At 35.0% G+C, this 18,088-nt stretch overlaps 1 protein-coding gene across 12 annotated transcripts in view; it reads left to right on the top strand.

Moving 5' to 3' along the window:
* The first annotated feature begins 173 nt into the window (after positions 1 to 173).
* The window catches only part of HECTD1 (HECT domain E3 ubiquitin protein ligase 1), a 37,886-nt gene continuing 19,971 nt past the window's right edge, over positions 174 to 18,088 (top strand). For 4 of the 12 annotated variants that reach the window (XM_056492078.1, XM_056492085.1, XM_056492087.1 and 1 more), the window contains exons 1-21: positions 174 to 465; positions 729 to 1,017; positions 1,341 to 1,417; positions 1,505 to 1,603; positions 1,914 to 2,028; positions 2,585 to 2,759; positions 4,089 to 4,227; positions 4,419 to 4,589; positions 5,704 to 5,926; positions 8,423 to 8,698; positions 8,799 to 8,875; positions 9,574 to 9,708; positions 9,930 to 10,076; positions 10,393 to 10,487; positions 10,839 to 10,944; positions 11,866 to 12,000; positions 12,086 to 12,225; positions 12,742 to 13,065; positions 13,499 to 13,665; positions 13,841 to 14,017; positions 16,744 to 17,580. In XM_056492078.1, the coding sequence (XP_056348053.1) occupies positions 298 to 465; positions 729 to 1,017; positions 1,341 to 1,417; positions 1,505 to 1,603; positions 1,914 to 2,028; positions 2,585 to 2,759; positions 4,089 to 4,227; positions 4,419 to 4,589; positions 5,704 to 5,926; positions 8,423 to 8,698; positions 8,799 to 8,875; positions 9,574 to 9,708; positions 9,930 to 10,076; positions 10,393 to 10,487; positions 10,839 to 10,944; positions 11,866 to 12,000; positions 12,086 to 12,225; positions 12,742 to 13,065; positions 13,499 to 13,665; positions 13,841 to 14,017; positions 16,744 to 17,580 (4,072 nt within the window). In that variant the 5' untranslated portion in view covers positions 174 to 297. The remainder of the gene's footprint in view (positions 466 to 728; positions 1,018 to 1,340; positions 1,418 to 1,504; positions 1,604 to 1,913; positions 2,029 to 2,584; positions 2,760 to 4,088; positions 4,228 to 4,418; positions 4,590 to 5,703; positions 5,927 to 8,422; positions 8,699 to 8,798; positions 8,876 to 9,573; positions 9,709 to 9,929; positions 10,077 to 10,392; positions 10,488 to 10,838; positions 10,945 to 11,865; positions 12,001 to 12,085; positions 12,226 to 12,741; positions 13,066 to 13,498; positions 13,666 to 13,840; positions 14,018 to 16,743; positions 17,581 to 18,088) is intronic. The other 8 variants (XM_056492079.1, XM_056492088.1, XM_056492081.1 and 5 more) reach the window with 6 other exon arrangements.

An 18,088-nucleotide genomic window follows, 5' to 3' on the forward strand; every position in this document is an offset into this window, starting at 1 on the left:
CCAATTGAAAACTTTCTTGTGCTTAAGAGACATATGTAGACTTTTAAATATAACTTGAACAATCAAGCTTCATGGGAAAATCAAGTTCTTGTATGTGTCCTGTATTCTTATAGATATCCCTTTAGCATCTTCTCATCTTAAGGAAAAGATATATAATCAGTTTTTCTTGCACATCTTTCTTAGGTTTCAGATGGAGCTTTGAGATGCTTTGCTTCATTAGCTGACAGATTCACACGGCGTGGAGTTGACCCAGCCCCATTAGCTAAACATGGATTAACTGAGGAGTTGTTATCTCGCATGGCAGCTGCTGGTGGGACAGCCTCAGGACCATCTTCAGCTTGCAAACCTGGACGGAGTAGCACTGGAGCACCCTCTACAGCTGCAGACTCTAAATTAAGTAATCAGGTGTCAACTATTGTAAGCCTGTTGTCAACCCTGTGTAGAGGCTCTCCAGTAGTAACACATGTAAGAAATCCTTTTATACTACGCTTTTTGTTTTTATGGGGCTTTTCTCTTCATATACTTGAATATGTGCAAGATTTATGTTGCTATTCTATAGACAGATATACATATTTATTTATATATATATATATATATGTACACATATGTGCACACACATGTACATGTAAGTTATTTTTAAAGAGGGGAAAAAAGAAAACATTTCATATGGAAATGAAACCCAATTCTGATAGTATTTTCTAAAGCCCTGTATATTTTTTATTGTTCAGAATTTTAATTATTTCCAGGATCTCCTAAGATCTGAACTTCCAGATTCTATAGAAAGTGCATTGCAGGGTGATGAGAGATGTGTACTGGATACCATGCGGTTAGTAGATCTTCTTTTGGTGCTACTGTTCGAAGGCAGAAAAGCCCTGCCAAAATCTAGTGCTGGATCTACAGGCAGAATCCCAGGATTGCGAAGACTGGACAGTTCTGGGGAACGTTCTCATCGGCAACTGATAGATTGCATCCGCAGTAAAGACACTGATGCACTAATAGATGCAATTGACACAGGAGGTAAGCAAAAATACTCCGAAAAAGAAAACGAGATGCTGGCTTTATTTTTGACTTTTATAATCTGAGGTATCGTAAGAAACGCTTAGGTAGTTCATTGAAAATCATTATATACAAGTTTGCTTACTTTGTTAAATACTCGATAGATCTTGTTAGTAATCATACTTATGCCACCTTTTTTATTGCAATTAAGAGCATAAATGCTTCTCCAAAATTATTGAGGATGCTTAATTTTTCTAAGACCTGCTTTTTATTTAAAGAATAATGTTGAACTTTAGTTTATAGTTGTGGGAACTTTAACTATTTTATTTAATTTTATCTTTCAGCTTTTGAAGTAAATTTTATGGATGATGTAGGACAAACTCTTTTAAACTGGGCCTCAGCTTTTGGAACTCAGGAAATGGTAAATTAATTAATAGACACTTTAGAAGTGGCATTATTTATGTAAAGGAAGATTAAAAAAACTGTTTTCCTTTTTCTTCTCTAACAGGTAGAATTCCTCTGTGAAAGGGGTGCTGATGTTAACAGAGGTCAGAGGTCATCTTCATTACATTATGCAGCATGTTTTGGAAGACCTCAGGTAGCAAAGGTATGATTTAAACTGACCCTTAAAAAGCGTTACCTGCTGACTTCTCATCTTGTTCTCTTCAAAATATCTTCAATGCAATATGCAACATGTGCTGTCAAGTATTTACATATTCTTTACAGTATTTATCAAAACACAGATTTTTCATTATAGGGCAGTAATGAATAAAAGTAGTTTATATTAACTCTACAGATATAAAAAGCACAGAACACTAACAAGCATAAGAAGACTGTAGGAATGATGTATGAAAAATACATTTGCTGCTTTGGAAGAAGAAATCCTAATTTTTTTTCATACATACATTTGTTCTCAGACTCTCTTACGACATGGTGCAAATCCTGATTTGAGAGATGAAGATGGGAAAACTCCTCTGGACAAAGCTCGGGAAAGGGGGCACAGTGAAGTAGTAGCTATTCTTCAGTCTCCAGGTGAGTGCAATATTTAAGTCCATAACCCTTGCTATTGTCGAAATGCTGATATATGTTAAGTTATGCAGTTTTTAAAATTCTACTCTATTAAGCTAATAAAAATAAAATGGTGACCTATCTTCCTTAACCCATAAAGTATGCATAAAAACTTTAGTATTTTAAGATGTTGTTAAGTGAGGGAAATTACCAAAGAAATAACTGAGTGAACAGGCATGATGAGGTCCATTTATCGTGCTTTTCAGCTGTGGGATCAGGCTAAACTGGGATTTTGTTGTACCTTCAGAGCATGTCAGCCTTGGTAGCTTCTCTGGTATCCTTCCTTTCTGCATGGGAACTGCACTTTCCCTGTTTCTGAGAATTCTGGTGCCACAGGTGATACTTGCTCTTAAATACTTTTATTCAAGAAGTCATGCACGTGTAAATTTTTTATTTTTAGGAATACATGTTCAAGTTCAGGTACTTGGATGTTAGTAAAGAAAACCTGGATGTTTTGAAGGGGGTTTTTTTTGGTTTGTTGATTTTGCAATTGAATGTATTGAGGAAAAAATTTTTCTAGGGGATTGGATGTGTCCTGTCAACAAAGGGGATGAGAAGAAAAAGAAGGATGCAAACAAGGATGAGGAAGAATGTAATGAACCCAAAGGAGATCCAGAAATGGCACCCATATACTTGAAAAGACTATTGCCTGTGTTTGCACAAACATTTCAACAAACTATGTTGCCTTCAATAAGGTATCATGAGAGACAATTTCTTAATACATGCTTAAAAAAGCCAAAGTAAATCTAAAAGTTTTAAGAAATGCTCTGACAATGTATGTTTGAATCGAAATGGTTGTTTAGCAAGTGGTGCGAGAGTGTTTTTTCTTATCATTTTAAGCAGCATTTTTTCCCTTTCTGGTGATGTGTTGGAAAAAAAACTGGCTAGTCACGGGAGAGCAGAGCATACTGCTGACTGTAGCAGCATGATGAAAGAATGCTATGTTCACATAGTATTTTGTGTACACTATTAATCAGGATTTGGTTACAGCTGTTTGTACCCACTGTAATGAAAGTTGTAATTGAGTAGAGGAAAACTAATAAAGTGATATCAAGATACATTAATTGGAAAATCAGCAAGACTAGAAAAAGCTATTTTAGAAGGTTTTAGAAGACTTACTTAACAGCATATTAACTGGAGAGGATGCTCCTTGTAATTCTGTTGAATTGCAAAAAATGTAGTCTAATTTATTACTTCAAAGGGAATACTATGCATGGCATAATGGTTGTGATAAATTGCATCTCATTATAACCTCTTAGCTTTTTATACCACAAATATGACATTTATTCCTATCTCTTATTTATGTTCCCAAGGTTTACAGGTACTTTGGGTGAAAATGCAAGATAAGAAAGGTCTCTAGTGGAGACAGGCTCCATATGAGCTGATGATAGAAAGCTTAATATTGGTCGTTTTAAATAAAATAAATAAGGAGCTATGTTAACAGCCTGTGCATGATTAATTGTTGTTGCAGATTGTGCAAAGAAGTAGTTCGCTGTCTACTTGGAAGTTATCTTTATGAATCAGAAAAATTGTGTTTTTGGAAATCAGTCAAAAAATTAATCTGTAACCCTACAGGAGTGATTTGCTTTCAGATTAATTACAGTTCTTAGTGTGGAAAGCTGCAGGATCTAATAATATGTTTAGAGTTAAAAGTTATAGGGATCTCAAAACATGAGAAATGTATGACTAAAATGTGAGGCTGAATACCTCTGAAGGTGCCAAAGTGTGCGGAAGTGAATTGCCAGCGTTGAAAGTGGAATAAGCTTACCTAGGGAAGGGTTGAGGAGATAGTGCTGTAGAATCAAAAAATACTAGAGGTTCATTATTCTTAAAAATAATCTAGGACTTAGTAACAATAACTAATTTTGGAACCAATAACATGAACTGAAGCAGATTAAATTTCTTGTGTTTTGAAAACATGCATAGAGTACAAAAGAAGTCTTATCTTGAACCTTTCTTTTTTGTCTTTGATTATTGCTTGCTTTATCACTGTATGATCCTTTTTTTTCTACAATCTTTTAAAGGAAAGCAAGTCTTGCGCTCATTAGAAAAATGATACATTTTTGTTCTGAGGCGCTGCTGAAAGAGGTTTGTGACTCTGATGCTGGCCACAACCTGCCCACAATACTGGTTGAGATAACAGCTACAGTGCTTGATCAAGAGGTAGGAAGAATGAAAATGTTATCCTTTATGAATCCAGTACAAAAAAGGGAGTTATATTCATTGATTCCATGTATTTGTTAATAAATAACCCTAAAACTTTTACAGTGTCCATCTTTGACCACATGTACAGTTCAATGTGTAAAGTAACAAGAACTCCTTTGTTATTTTCTTTTCATCCCAATGTATTACAGGATGATGATGATGGCCATTTGTTAGCCTTGCAAATCATAAGGGATTTAGTGGATAAAGGTGGTGATCTTTTTCTAGACCAGCTGGCTAGACTTGGTGTAATTAGTAAAGTGTCAACTTTGGCGGGGCCGTCATCGGATGATGAAAATGAAGAGGAGTCTAAACCTGAGAAGGTAAGTGTATGGAATTGATTTATTAGCTTTATTTATTGCCATGAAACTGACAGTCCTAGTAAAACGTTCATGGTTACAAAAATCGGCAGGGCGAGGGAGATAGGATATTAAATTTATGCTTATTTTATACCACTTGCTTTAATAGTTTTCTTCTCTACCTGCCTTTTCTGCTAGCATATTATTATCTACTGAGTTTTCCTATTCATGCTTCCTTATGATCAAGTTGTTTGGCACTTGGTTTTGTCTAGTGTTTGGAAAGTGACTGGTAAACAAAATGAATCCTTCCTAAAGTATTTGTGTCAAAAGTGTATGTCTTTTGATGTTCATACATTAAATAATTCCAAATGTTTTAAATGTTGGTATCAAATATATTAAATATATAAAAAAAGAAAATAATTTTCTGCTTGATGAAAGCCATAAGTGCACATTGAAGTTATTTATCAATTTCCACGTCTTATTGCCAGTCAGATGAACTGAATGGATAACAGACTTCTTCTGTTACCAATTTAATTAAATTTATAGCTAATTCTTAAGTGTGTAATTAAACTTTTTTACTGTGGGGTTTGGTTTTCTGAGGTTTCTTGGGAGAGGTGCTTGGTTTTGGTTTTTAGGGGTTAAATATTAAAAGGCATATGGACATGGTCCTAGGTAACCAGTCATATGTAACCCTGCCTGAGCAGGAGTTTGGACTAGATGGCCTCTATACGTTTCTTCCAACCTCAGTCATTTTGTGATTCTTTTCTCACAGTTCAGATTTTGAACAGAGGTGGATGTTGCAGGCACTAGGCCATTGTTATTGTTGAGTAGATAAAGCTGCGTGTGAAAGGAAACTTCTAAGAAATATGTTATTCTATTAAAGAATACTTTTAAGGATACGTTTTACAGTCAGAAGTAATATAGTTCCTACACTTTTGGTTTGAATAATTTTTCTCTTCTAAAGAGAGAGTGTCTCCTCCTTTTAAGAATGTCTGTGTTTTTTGCTTTTTTTCCATTGGGGTTTTTTTCGTTTGTTTGGGGTTTCTTTTCCTTTTTTTTTTTTTTTTTTTTTTTTTTTTTTAATGGATTGGAGATTTTTTGTGGGTTCTTGTTATTGATTAGTACTATGTTATTACAGGAGGATGAACCACAGGAGGATGCTAAAGAACTGCAGCAGGGTAAACCATACCACTGGAGAGACTGGTCAATCATTAGGGGAAGGGACTGCCTGTATATCTGGAGTGATGCTGCAGCCCTGGAGCTATCTAATGGTAGCAATGGATGGTTCAGATTTATCTTGGATGGAAAGCTGGCCACAATGTATTCCAGTGGGAGCCCTGAAGGAGGATCCGATAGCTCAGGTAGACTTTTTGCAATTCAAGTCCAGGTTAAGTTTTGAGACTCTTACATTTGTTTATATAATTTGATTTGAGCTATTTTGTTTTGCAGGAATTGGCTTACTAAATAGTAAAGGATGTAAACAGGTGGAAGGTGGTCAGTTAATTGTGATGCATTTTATCAGATAGCATGTGGCCATAACTTGACTTTCTTGGTGAATTGTGTTAAGTAAACATCTTGCCAGTAAAAGCGTATTAACTTTTTGTTTTGATTCTTCTCCATGCATACTTAATTTTTTCACCCCAGTCATTAAAAGCTCTTTGTAGTGGCCATCCCAGGAAAAGCAGGTTGAAATGGTGATTGGTTGTTTGCTTCTAGCTAGCAGAATGAATTTGCATGTGTTTGAAGACAAAGTAATGGAAAGTTTCTCATCAAGATTGGGAAACAAATTACAGTGTCTTAATTTGTTTGTCGGAGAGAGGATAAGGGAACAGACCTTATGCACTAGCAATGCACAGCTGGTTCTGATTTTCTGTACAGAATACACAGCTTGTTCTGGGTGAAGGAACAACCCTCCTTTTATTGTTTCATCTCTTTTTGCAGCAGTTCATGCATTTATGAACCTGCAGACATAAAATGCTTTGCAATATTATTCTCTTTTCAATGAGCCATTGAGTAAAATAACAGAACATATTGTGATTCAGTATGGAAATGAAGTGCTAATGACTTCAAGTCATGCATCAAGTTTGGGGAAAGAAGACACAATACAATATAGGGTTTCTGATTATAATGTAGCTAGAAACCACTTATAGATTTATTGCATTTTTTGCTCAGAAAATGTGTCTTTGCACTCTTTTTAATAAGGTTAATGCCTTACAAGGTAAACAGATCCTGTGTTGAGATACTTGTTTATCATATAATACAATTTTAAGAACATTCATGAAGATAGGATTTTAAATTCTCATAGCCCCTGGATGCTGAATTTTTTGATTTTTGCTTCTGAATGGTCTGGGCAAGGAGATGAGACTATTTCTTTACAAGATGAGTGGAATGGTGAGAGCTCAGATGAATTTGGAGTGAAGAGAACTTAAAAGAAGTCAGATTGAGCATTTAGGATGTTACTTCAAATCAGTCTTTTGGAAAAGATTGAATAAATCCCAAGTTTTTTAGCAAGATACTTAGTCTGAATGCCATGAGGGGGAAGGAGCTAAACGTAGGATTAAATGAGCCTTCTTGCAATATGTAGTCAAATAGACATCTACTAAGATTGCTGATGTTGCAGTGTAATTTGCCTGAACTTTAACCATGAGCTCTAAGCATGCGCAGCAGCCTTTTTTACTTAAAAAATTAATATTTGTTAACTAAAATGACTACAGTTCAGTGTAGATTCAGAACAATATCATTAAATCCTGAACTGTACTATATGTTCTGTGGTCCTAAATCATTACTGATTAATCTCGTGATATACTTTTTAGTAATTTCCCAACTGGCAAGAATATAGAGGATTGAGTAGTGAAATCTGTTAGTGTGTATTGCATGATGAATTGGGGTGAGTGGTCAAGTATATATACTGTGAACATTTTGGAAGGTCTGTACTCACCCCTCTCCACATTAACTCTATACTTGTTTTGTTTGAATTTTTAGAAAAAAAAATTCAATGCAAAAATTGATATTCATTGGTAATTCTGAAGCTTTAAGTAAGTCTCAAAATTCTGTCCAAGGGAACCTGAAATTATTCCCAACCATGTAGAAATACAGTACTTTTGGTGCAGCATGCTATATAACAAATGTATTAAAATATAATTATGGAAATCTGAAAACCTTTAATTAGCAGAATTTTCATCTTGCATATCAAATTTCAATTATTTTTCTAAGCCTTCTCTGTTTATGCTATGAAATTTAAGCAATAAAAAATGTTGTGCCTCGAGTGCATATTTATTTTTGCATTATTTTATATTAATAAAAAAGGGCAGATTTAAAGAGCCTAGAGCTTATCATCGCAGCAAAACAGCAATAATCTTTAATTAGGTGTTTCCATGTTTACTTTAAATGGAATTTCTGAAAAGTTATATACTCAGACTTTTAATTATTAAAATACATATATATAATTTAATAAACGTTGATATTTTTTAATAATTTTTAAAATTTCTTATTCTGAAAACCTTCTTTTGAAAATAGTTCATGCTGGCTCATTCTGAGACCCCTTTTTCAAAGACTAAAAATTTGTACGGAGTTTCTTTGATCTTCCTAATTAGAATTGTAGTGATGAATTAATGCATCTGAATTGTATCTTTCAGAAACAGCTGCATTGTTGCATTGCAGCTAAGATGTGACTATAGAATAACCACTGTTGAGGTACAGAAATATACTACACCAAAATTTAGGACACTCTAAGACCCTTAATTTCAAACTTAATTTTGCATTGAATGTACTCAATTGTTTTGCTCTTGAAAAAAAATAAACTACATAATGATGGAAGCAGTTGTTGGAAAAAAACAAATTTGTTTCTTTTTAAATAGAAAGTAGGAGTGAGTTCCTTGAGAAGTTGCAGAGAGCTCGAAGCCAAGTAAAACCATCTACCACAAGCCAGCCAATTTTATCAACACCAGGGCCAACTAAACTTACTGTAGGAAACTGGTCACTGACCTGTTTAAAAGAAGGAGAAATTGCTATTCACAATTCTGATGGTCAGCAAGCTACAATACTGAAAGAAGACCTGCCAGGCTTTGTGTTTGAATCCAACAGAGGAACAAAGCATTCATTTACAGCTGAAACTTCCTTGGGTAAGTATGTAGGTATGTGTTATGTGCAGGTAGGAACAAGTGTATATCAGATAGTTTTTGTTGCTTTTCATGGCTATGAGAAAATGTGACTTTTCTAAAATCTATGTTGCAGGGTCAGAGTTTGTGACTGGCTGGACAGGCAAAAGAGGAAGAAAACTGAAATCTAAACTGGAGAAGACAAAACAAAAGGTTGGTGAGCATCTGTTTATACTTAGAATTTAATTGACTTTGTTTTATATTACAATATTCTTACGGAGGTGTAGTTTTCTCTTAGAGGATTAGAATCTCTGATTTTGACTAGATAGAATTTTATGTGATGCTTGAAGGGGAAAATATCAATCAGAAGAAAGCACTTCTTTGGGTGATTTTATCCAACAGTCTTAGTAAACTCTGTGCTCCTTTAGAGGAAAACGAATTTTTTTTTTAAAAATGTAGGAAAATCCAATCTTCCTGACTTGCATTTATATAATTCTTTAGGTTTTTTGATTTTTTTTTTTTTTTTGTCTTTATGCTACAAGAAAAGATGTTACAATCAATAGTACAATTGTTTCAGAGGCCTATAATATTCTGTTCGTCTGCATTGTTAAAAGTTGTGGTAGTGACACAAAATTAATAAACTCCCTCATTTTAGATATTTTTAAAATTCTTCTTTCTTCTCAAAATGAAGGGGGAAAAGAGAAACTAAGACATCAAATATTAAGCTCTTTACAAAAAAATCCACAAAACTTTACTATTTCATTATGCACATGGGTTTTTATTCTTCCCTTTTTGTTTGCCTGTTGTGGACTTAGTTTAAAAAAAAAAGACCAAGGTTGCAGTATCTGGGAGTATATTAACAGTCTCATTACAGTAAATTCTGACTTATGATTATCAAAATCCATTTGTAGGTACGCACTATGGCAAGAGATTTATATGATGATCATTTTAAAGCAGTTGAAAGTATGCCTCGAGGAGTAGTTGTAACACTGAGAAACATAGCAACACAGTTAGAGTCTGCATGGGAACTTCATGCAAACAGGCAGGTAAGTGTATCTTCTTTATTTTTAATGTATGACATCAGTGGATATCAGATAATGTTCAGACTAGTCTGTCACGATGCAGAGAAGAGTCATAGCATGTCTGCAGTGCGGGAAGTTTTAATGCATGTATTACCTAGTTAGGTACTTTCCTAGGACATTATTTTTCAACTGAAGAAAGTGGACAGATTACTTTGTTTCATGATAATCATCTTTTTGTCTTTCAGTGCATTGAGGGAGAAAATACTTGGAGAGATTTAATGAAGACTGCTCTGGAAAACTTAATTGTACTGTTGAAGGATGAGAATACTATTTCTCCATATGAAATGTGCAGTAGTGGCTTAGTTCAATCGCTGCTGACAGTTTTAAACAATGTGAGTTCATTGACATAAGTGTTTAAAGAAAAGCTTCCTAAAAATTAAGTTAAGGCATGTGCTGCAATTTAAAAGCTCCTTTATAAATCTGTCTTTTTCCTGTCTGGGTGAAAATTGGGCAGACTTGCTCCAGTTACTTGCCTGTCTGAGCCTTTGAAAATCTATAAATCAACTCTTGTTCAGGTCTAGTGGCTGATGATTAGCTTTTCACATACAGACTTTAAATCGGGATTTCAGTGAGACTACATAGATGTTTTTTGCCTGTTTAAAAATTAAATAAATTATATTAAGTGTAACTTGTTTTTTTTCCTCTTAGAATGTTGATTTGGATGTGAAACAAGACTGTAGTCAACTGGTAGAGAGAATAAATGTTTTCAAAACAGCATTCAGTGAAAACGAGGATGATGAAAGGTAAAAATAATACCAAACCAAGACAATCCCCTTTGAAACTGTGAAGCAGTATGGTATGTTTAAAGTAATTTGAAGACAAATTATGTGTTCTTTCCATTTCAATGGAATAGAAAATTGATCTTAAAAGACAGTATCTAATATCGAAGTAGCTCTAAGAGTCAACCTATAGATTGTGAGATAAAGTGACTTGCTCATCACTGCAGATAGGTGACCTTCTTACTGTGCTGTCACCATGTGAATACAACAGATACCATCAGTAGTGTGCTGAGATAGTTTCCTGATTTCTGAGATAGTGTAGAATTTTTTCTTTGTTTTATTTTGTGGTAACATAGTAACTATTCTCTTTCACAGTCGTCCAGCAGTTGCATTAATTCGAAAATTGATAGCAGTGTTAGAATCTATTGAACGTCTACCTCTCCACTTGTATGATACGCCAGGATCTACATACAATCTTCAGGTAAATGCACAGTGATAACAGCATATCACACTGAGTGATGCACAGCTGAAGGTTGTATGTTGCACACCTTGTCTGCAAGAATCACATTTTTGTAGATGTCGAATTAGGTAAAGAACAAACAAATTTTGGCATCTGTTTCCTCTAACACTTAAATGCATGGCTCTTCCTCTGCTGTCACTTTATCATTGTGAGGTAAAAGTAAATTTTAATTGAAGAGATAATGTATTTGTTCTTTTTGCCTTCATTTATTGTTGTCTTTATATAGGAACATGCCATCTAGTTCAAGGGCATGTTACTATGATTAAATACAATTATTAGTAAGAGCAGGGGATAGGCTTTAAAGGGTCTTGTCTACGGCTCTGTGTTCAATTGGTAATGCAAGATGTCTCCAGGCTCAGCAGCTTCTTATACAGGAAACTTGGGAGTTTGGCTATAAGTATTGTTTTTTCCCAGTTTACGTGGAGTCTACTTTTTTGTATTTGAAGGCGCAGTTCAGGATTTTGCAACATTGGTAGGGAAGTATAAATAGTTCTGTTTTCATGTTAAGTGTCAAGGAAATAGTTGCAAAAAGTTGCAAAACTACTGTTGCTGTTCAATACTTTTGAAAATAGTTTTCAGTTTCTTTATTATTATATTTGCTAGTCAACAAATACAAACTATGAAGACATAGGAAAAATGAGAAAATGGTAGCTGAGCATGTAATTGACTTATTTGTTGTCATAGTAAAGAAGTGTTTGGTTAATTGAAAAAGGATAGTAGGAAATTACTTTTTAAAGTGTTTCATTAGAATATAGTGCTTGTGTTAGAGCAACAAAGGTACTTGATAGGCCACTAAAGTGGTTGTAGTGAAATACACAGTTTTTGTTAAAATTCCGAAACCTAAACAGGAAAGCCTGTATTAATATTTAGCTGTTCTTTCAGATACTGACGAGGCGCTTGAGGTTTCGTTTGGAACGTGCCTCAGGGGAGACGTCTTTAATAGATAGAACTGGTAGAATGCTGAAGATGGAGCCATTGGCAACTGTTGAATCTCTAGAACAGTATCTCCTGAAAATGGTGAGCTGCATACCACACACAAAGTTCACAGGGAAAAGTTATATTCTGCTTCTTTAATATTTGATTTCTTTTCTTTCACATGTAGGTAGCAAAGCAATGGTACGACTTTGATAGAGCTTCATTTGTTTTTGTACGGAAACTACGAGAAGGCCAGACATTTGTGTTCAGGCATCAACATGATTTTGATGAAAATGGAATTATTTACTGGATTGGAACAAATGCAAAGTGAGTTTTTCAAACCTAGATATTTTAAAGTCAGACACAATAAACTATAATCCATGAGCCAGGATGGGAACGAAAAATTCATAATGAAATGAAATCTGTTATTCTCTTAGAAGTGGGAGGAATCTTTTAATCAATTGAATTACCTTTCTTTTGGATCTTCTTAAATAATAGAAAAATATTAATCGCTTGTGTTGAGAATTTGTTGGTACATTTCCCTAAGAAGATGGAGGAATGGGGAAGTTTGGGTCTTTGTTTTTGCTTGCCATGGTTCTGTTTGACTTTGTTGGTTTGGGTTTGTGTTTTTGGTTTGTTTTTTTTTTTCTTTGCTACAGTGTTTTAAAAAGCACAAACAGAGTGACATTTGGAACATACCTGAAGTTATCTAAAATTGTATTGATAATTTTGATGTGTGATAAACTCAGCTGTTATATACAATTTACAGTAAATGTTGAATGTTGCTGAAACCAGTTTAACTTAAGCAATAATTTAACAGTATATTTCTCTTTTTAAATACAGAACTGCATATGAGTGGGTAAATCCAGCAGCCTATGGATTAGTAGTGGTTACATCCTCAGAGGGAAGAAATCTGCCTTATGGTCGTTTGGAAGACATCCTGAGCCGTGACAGTTCAGCTCTCAATTGTCACACTAACGATGATAAGAATGCTTGGTTTGCCATAGATCTTGGCCTTTGGGTTGTACCATCAGCCTACACATTACGCCATGCTCGAGGTTATGGGCGATCTGCTCTCAGAAATTGGGTTTTCCAGGTATCGAAGGATGGACAGAACTGGACTACTTTGTATACTCATGTTGATGACTGTAGCCTCAATGAACCGGGGTATGTCAGTGTATTTTATCACTTTTCATAAAACTGAGTTCAGTTAAAAATCTACTTGACTGTAGACTAATTTAATGTGTACTGTGGTTGTAATAATGTCTCTTTCTAAAGAAGTGACAAGTGATACAAATTATCAAGGATGGGCTGGAGAATAAGTGATTAATAGGTTCTCTGTGTGGTTCACATAATGGTATTTGTGCTTTTCCATCACTGTAAATGTTGCTTTTACTTTTTTTTTTTTTTTTTTTTTTTGACAAAATTATAACACCAACACTCATCCAAGGTTTGCCCTAGTGTTAATAGGTTTATCTATCTTGTAATATGTATATATGATCAGTGTTACAGTTTTGTTTGCTTTGGTACAAAGGGTTTTTGGTTTTGCCTTTTTTTTTCTCCTGTTACCTACCAATACCCCTTTCTAATAAACTTAAAGGTCTACAGCAACGTGGCCTTTAGATCCACCAAAAGATGAGAAACAAGGTTGGAGACACGTTAGAATAAAACAGATGGGAAAGAATGCCAGTGGGCAAACACACTACCTCTCCCTATCTGGATTTGAACTTTATGGCACTGTGAATGGAGTATGTGAAGATCAGCTGGGTAAGAAAAAGAACATGTATATCCTATTTGCTCCTTTAAAATGCTAATGAGCGTACAATATAAAAATCAGTGTGAAAAAGGAGGCTAACTTTTGTAGTTGAATTTGCTTAGAAATAAGCTCAAAATTGTTCCCCATTCAATATTTTTAAGTCTTTTCAATTTACATTTCTTGTAGGAAAAGCTGCTAAAGAAGCTGAAGCCAATCTGAGGAGGCAGCGACGTCTGGTCCGTTCTCAAGTATTAAAATACATGGTTCCAGGAGCTCGTGTAATCAGAGGCATTGATTGGAAATGGAGAGATCAGGATGGAAGCCCACAGGGTGAAGGCACTGTTACAGGAGAACTACATAATGGTGAGCATGAATTTATAGATGTTTGTTGCATGATTACATCATGCAGAATGGGTAGCATTAAAGTACTTCCTTTTTAATGCCTTGATAAAGTTGATAAAAGTTTAAATACTTAGGAGGGAAGAAGCTTAGAATACTACAACTGTTGGGGTCCATTTGTGAAATTCTGTTTGAGCACATGAAAAAAATTCTTGCTGTAAATGAAAATTTTGTACAGCTTTGGTTAATTAAAATATTAATCTGCTATTCAATTAATTTATTTAATTAAAATTTGAAACCGTTATTTAGACATCTGTTACAAGCTATATGAAGGTGAGTGATGCAAACTGATAAATTAAGCTTTGGGCCTGCAAAATCTGTAATTACCTTCCTCATTTCTTCTAGCTGAGCATTTGCAATATTTTTCATGACTTTTGTTATATCCTATACCTTTCCTACCTTGCAAGCTTCTTTGGGATCTAGGTTTTGTTTTTTAGTTAAAGCATGAAAATTTATTAACTTAAGGAGCAAAATAAAAACGTGCAACAGCCAGGGATGTCGGTACTCAGAGAATTAAATTATTGAAGAGGCTCCAGGAGAAGTGAACATGCTTTTCCTTTTTTTGCAAGGGAAATGAAACACCATTTCCCTTCTCTTCCCCCTGTTTTGAGGTACAAGGCTTGCCTTGTTTCTGAAGCCAGTTTTAGGTTCATTTTTAGTTAGACTTCTTCTAGTTTTTTGAGTTGTCAGCTCTCAAACTTGGAGAAATCTCTAAAGTACAATCCCTTAAAATAATTTGAAACTGAACTTTATTTAAGCTGTTCAGTACAGCTTGTGGGGAAGTCTTCCATCATCCATAGATTTTTCATATCAGATGCAACAGTATCCATAGCTACATTGTAACTTGGAAGACTTCAGGTATTATTGGTGAGTAGTATTCTGCCAAATCAGTGGTTTTGTTCCTATGTTTCAGTAAAACTTTCCCATTTAACCATAGGAGAAATTGAGGTTCGTTTATCAAATGGTGATGCCAAACCATCTCATTCCTGTAACATCTTTTTTTCATATAGAATTTAAAATAGTATCTAATTTACTTTTTTGGTTGTTCACAAGTGTAGACAAATATTAACTTGTTTTATGCCTGTAATGATGGAGCAGTGCAACTTTGAGGAAATAACATGTACTTTAAACTTGTTCAGATTTACAATTGCTTGTAATTAATACTTTAGGTAAAGGAACTATACAAAACAAAACCATTTATTTAGTTATGCTTTGAAAAAATACCTGGTTCAGATATTCATAAAGGGGAAAAATTATACTGTTGAACTACAATATTTGTTTAAAAAGGCAAATAAATTGTAGAAGAAAAAAAATTGAGATTTGCTTCACAACTTTACCCTTCAAAGGTTTAGTGTCATGAAGCTACTCAACTATAGCTTTTGAAGAAGGAATAAAATCATACAAGAATAACATGATCTAGACTTGCTCATTTGGGGACGAGATGTCTTCTTATCATATATGAAAACTTTACCATTTTAACTCCTTTTCCTCCAGAGTGATATTTGTAAATAGCAAATTGCTTGAGATCATCTGTTTTGATCTAGGAGTGGTGACTTTTGGATGGTTAAAAGCTGAAGGTGCACATGACAGTAATAAAAAGAATATTTTACTTGATATTAGCTCTTTTCTGTTTTAATAAAGAAAAATGTGTTTATCTGTACCTGATACTTGTTTTGACTTTGTCTGAGGTTGCAGAAGATTACTAAGATTTAGAGATTTCATTTTTGGATGAAATGTATTTCAGTTAAATAGTTCCACCAATATTTGTTGCAGTTAAGATACAGTGAGAAATATTAGAAGGAATTTTTTAGGTGACTCTTAGATTGTGATACATATTTAGACAAGTAAAAATAAATCATTTTGCCCCCATTTCTGTCCTAGTTAGCTAAATTTTGTATGTTACCCTCATTATTGCAGATTTATTATATTTAGCTGATAAAATTTTTGCTACTCAAAATAATCGTTTAATGAAGGAACAGGAAAAGTAGCATCTCTTTGGAGTTTTGTTCTCCTCCCAGGATAGTTTTTTTTCTATTAAACATATTCTCTTTGCAACCTTGAAATTTTACTTGATGTAGCCCTTACTGATTGCCATAAAAAATTTTTATGAATAAGGAATGTTCGAGTATGTGTGTGTAACTTACTGAACTAAAAAGTTGTGTATCCTAAATTAATTCTTTCAATTTAAGAATAAGAAATTTCAAACCAAGCAGTTTTATGACATGTCTTCTGTTGGGTGAATATGCTTATCCACGAGCACCCAACAAAAAATTGTTATTGAATATCCTTGTAATGATTACAGCTTCTTGAGAGATGCTAGTAAAGTTATGATACGTTTTAATATACATTTTTGTTATTAGAGAATCCAGTTTTGATAGATACTAATAAAATTTTGAAAGATTCTAGTAAATCAGGTTCCTTTCTGAAGGAAACTTTTTTTTTGGCTGGATTCTGTGATCCTGAAGATTAAGGCGGCAAGAATGACCAGCCTCCAAATTGACAACATTACAGAATAATAAATTGTTTAGATTTAACACTTCCTTTTTAATTGGCATTAAGGGCTACTTAGTGATTTCATTGATTCAGAGATGCAGCCCTTATGAGAAGCTGATCCCACATTGTGGAGCTACTGTCTGACACGCCTCCTGTCTGCTTTCTGCTGGATCTCACAAACTCCTGTCCCTTTCCAGGCTGGATTGATGTCACCTGGGATGCTGGTGGCTCTAACTCTTACCGTATGGGCGCAGAAGGAAAGTTTGACCTCAAGCTTGCACCAGGGTACGACCCTGATTCAGCGGCATCACCCAAACCTGTTTCATCCACTGTTTCAGGCACAACGCAGTCATGGAGCAGCTTGGTGAAAAACAACTGTCCAGACAAGACGACTGCTGCTGCAGGCTCCTCAAGTAGAAAAGGAAGCAGCAGTTCTGTGTGTAGCGTGGCAAGTAGCAGCGACATCAGCTTGGGTTCGACCAAAATGGAGCGGAGATCAGAAAGTGTATTGGAACAAAATATAGTTTCAGGCACTGACGTCCATGAACCAATTGTTGTTCTGTCTTCTGCTGATAGTGTGCCTCAGGCTGACATAGGGTCATCTTCCAGTGCAAGCACCAGCACCTTAACAGCGGACATGGGAAACGAAAATGCAGAGAGGAAGTTAGGTCCTGATAACTCAATACGTACTCCTGGGGAGTCCAGTGCTATATCCATGGGAATTGTTAGCGTAAGCTCTCCTGATGTGAGTTCAGTCTCTGAACTGACTAATAAGGAAGCAGCTTCCCAACGACCCCTAAGCTCTTCAGCGAGTAACAGACTCTCAGTCAGTTCTTTGTTGGCTGCTGGGGCACCCATGAGCTCCAGTGCGAGTGTTCCGAACTTATCATCTCGAGAGACTTCTAGCCTGGAGTCCTTTGTGCGAAGAGTGGCAAACATAGCACGTACCAATGCCACAAACAACATGAATTTAAGCCGGAGTAGCAGTGATAACAATACTAATACTTTGGGAAGAAACGTTGTGAGTACTGCAAGTAAGTAAACTATTTTTATTTTTAGTTGAGGATTTTGTTATTTCTTTGGCTTTCATTACACTTGTTTGGATTGTGTTGGCCTAATGTACTTAGAGCAGCCTTGACCTTGTGTGTACCTGTAGAACTCATGAAGGACTCAGAGTTCCTGTCAGCTGAAGTGTTACATTGCCCTGTGATATCAGATCACAGGAACCCATCAAACAGAAAGAAATTTGAAGTTGATGATTGAAATTGATGTTGATTATATGTTTAAGGAGAGAGTATGATTTAGTCCAAGAGGATCAAAGTCTAGCAACATTAGCTATTGTCAGGTACTTAGGCTTTCTGATATGTGTAGACTCTGCATATTTCTGTTATTTTTCCATTTTCCTCAGGAAGAGCAGTTTGTGCATATTGTGAAGTGTCTCAGCATAGCAGCTAATGACACTGTACAAAAGAAAAAGAACTACAGTATAATGAAATGTTAGGAGATTTGTGATTCTGTCAACCTGCATAAGATAATGTACTC

This window comes from Oenanthe melanoleuca, chromosome 5, assembly GCF_029582105.1.
Source record: "Oenanthe melanoleuca isolate GR-GAL-2019-014 chromosome 5, OMel1.0, whole genome shotgun sequence".
Classification (NCBI taxonomy): domain Eukaryota; kingdom Metazoa; phylum Chordata; class Aves; order Passeriformes; family Muscicapidae; genus Oenanthe; species Oenanthe melanoleuca.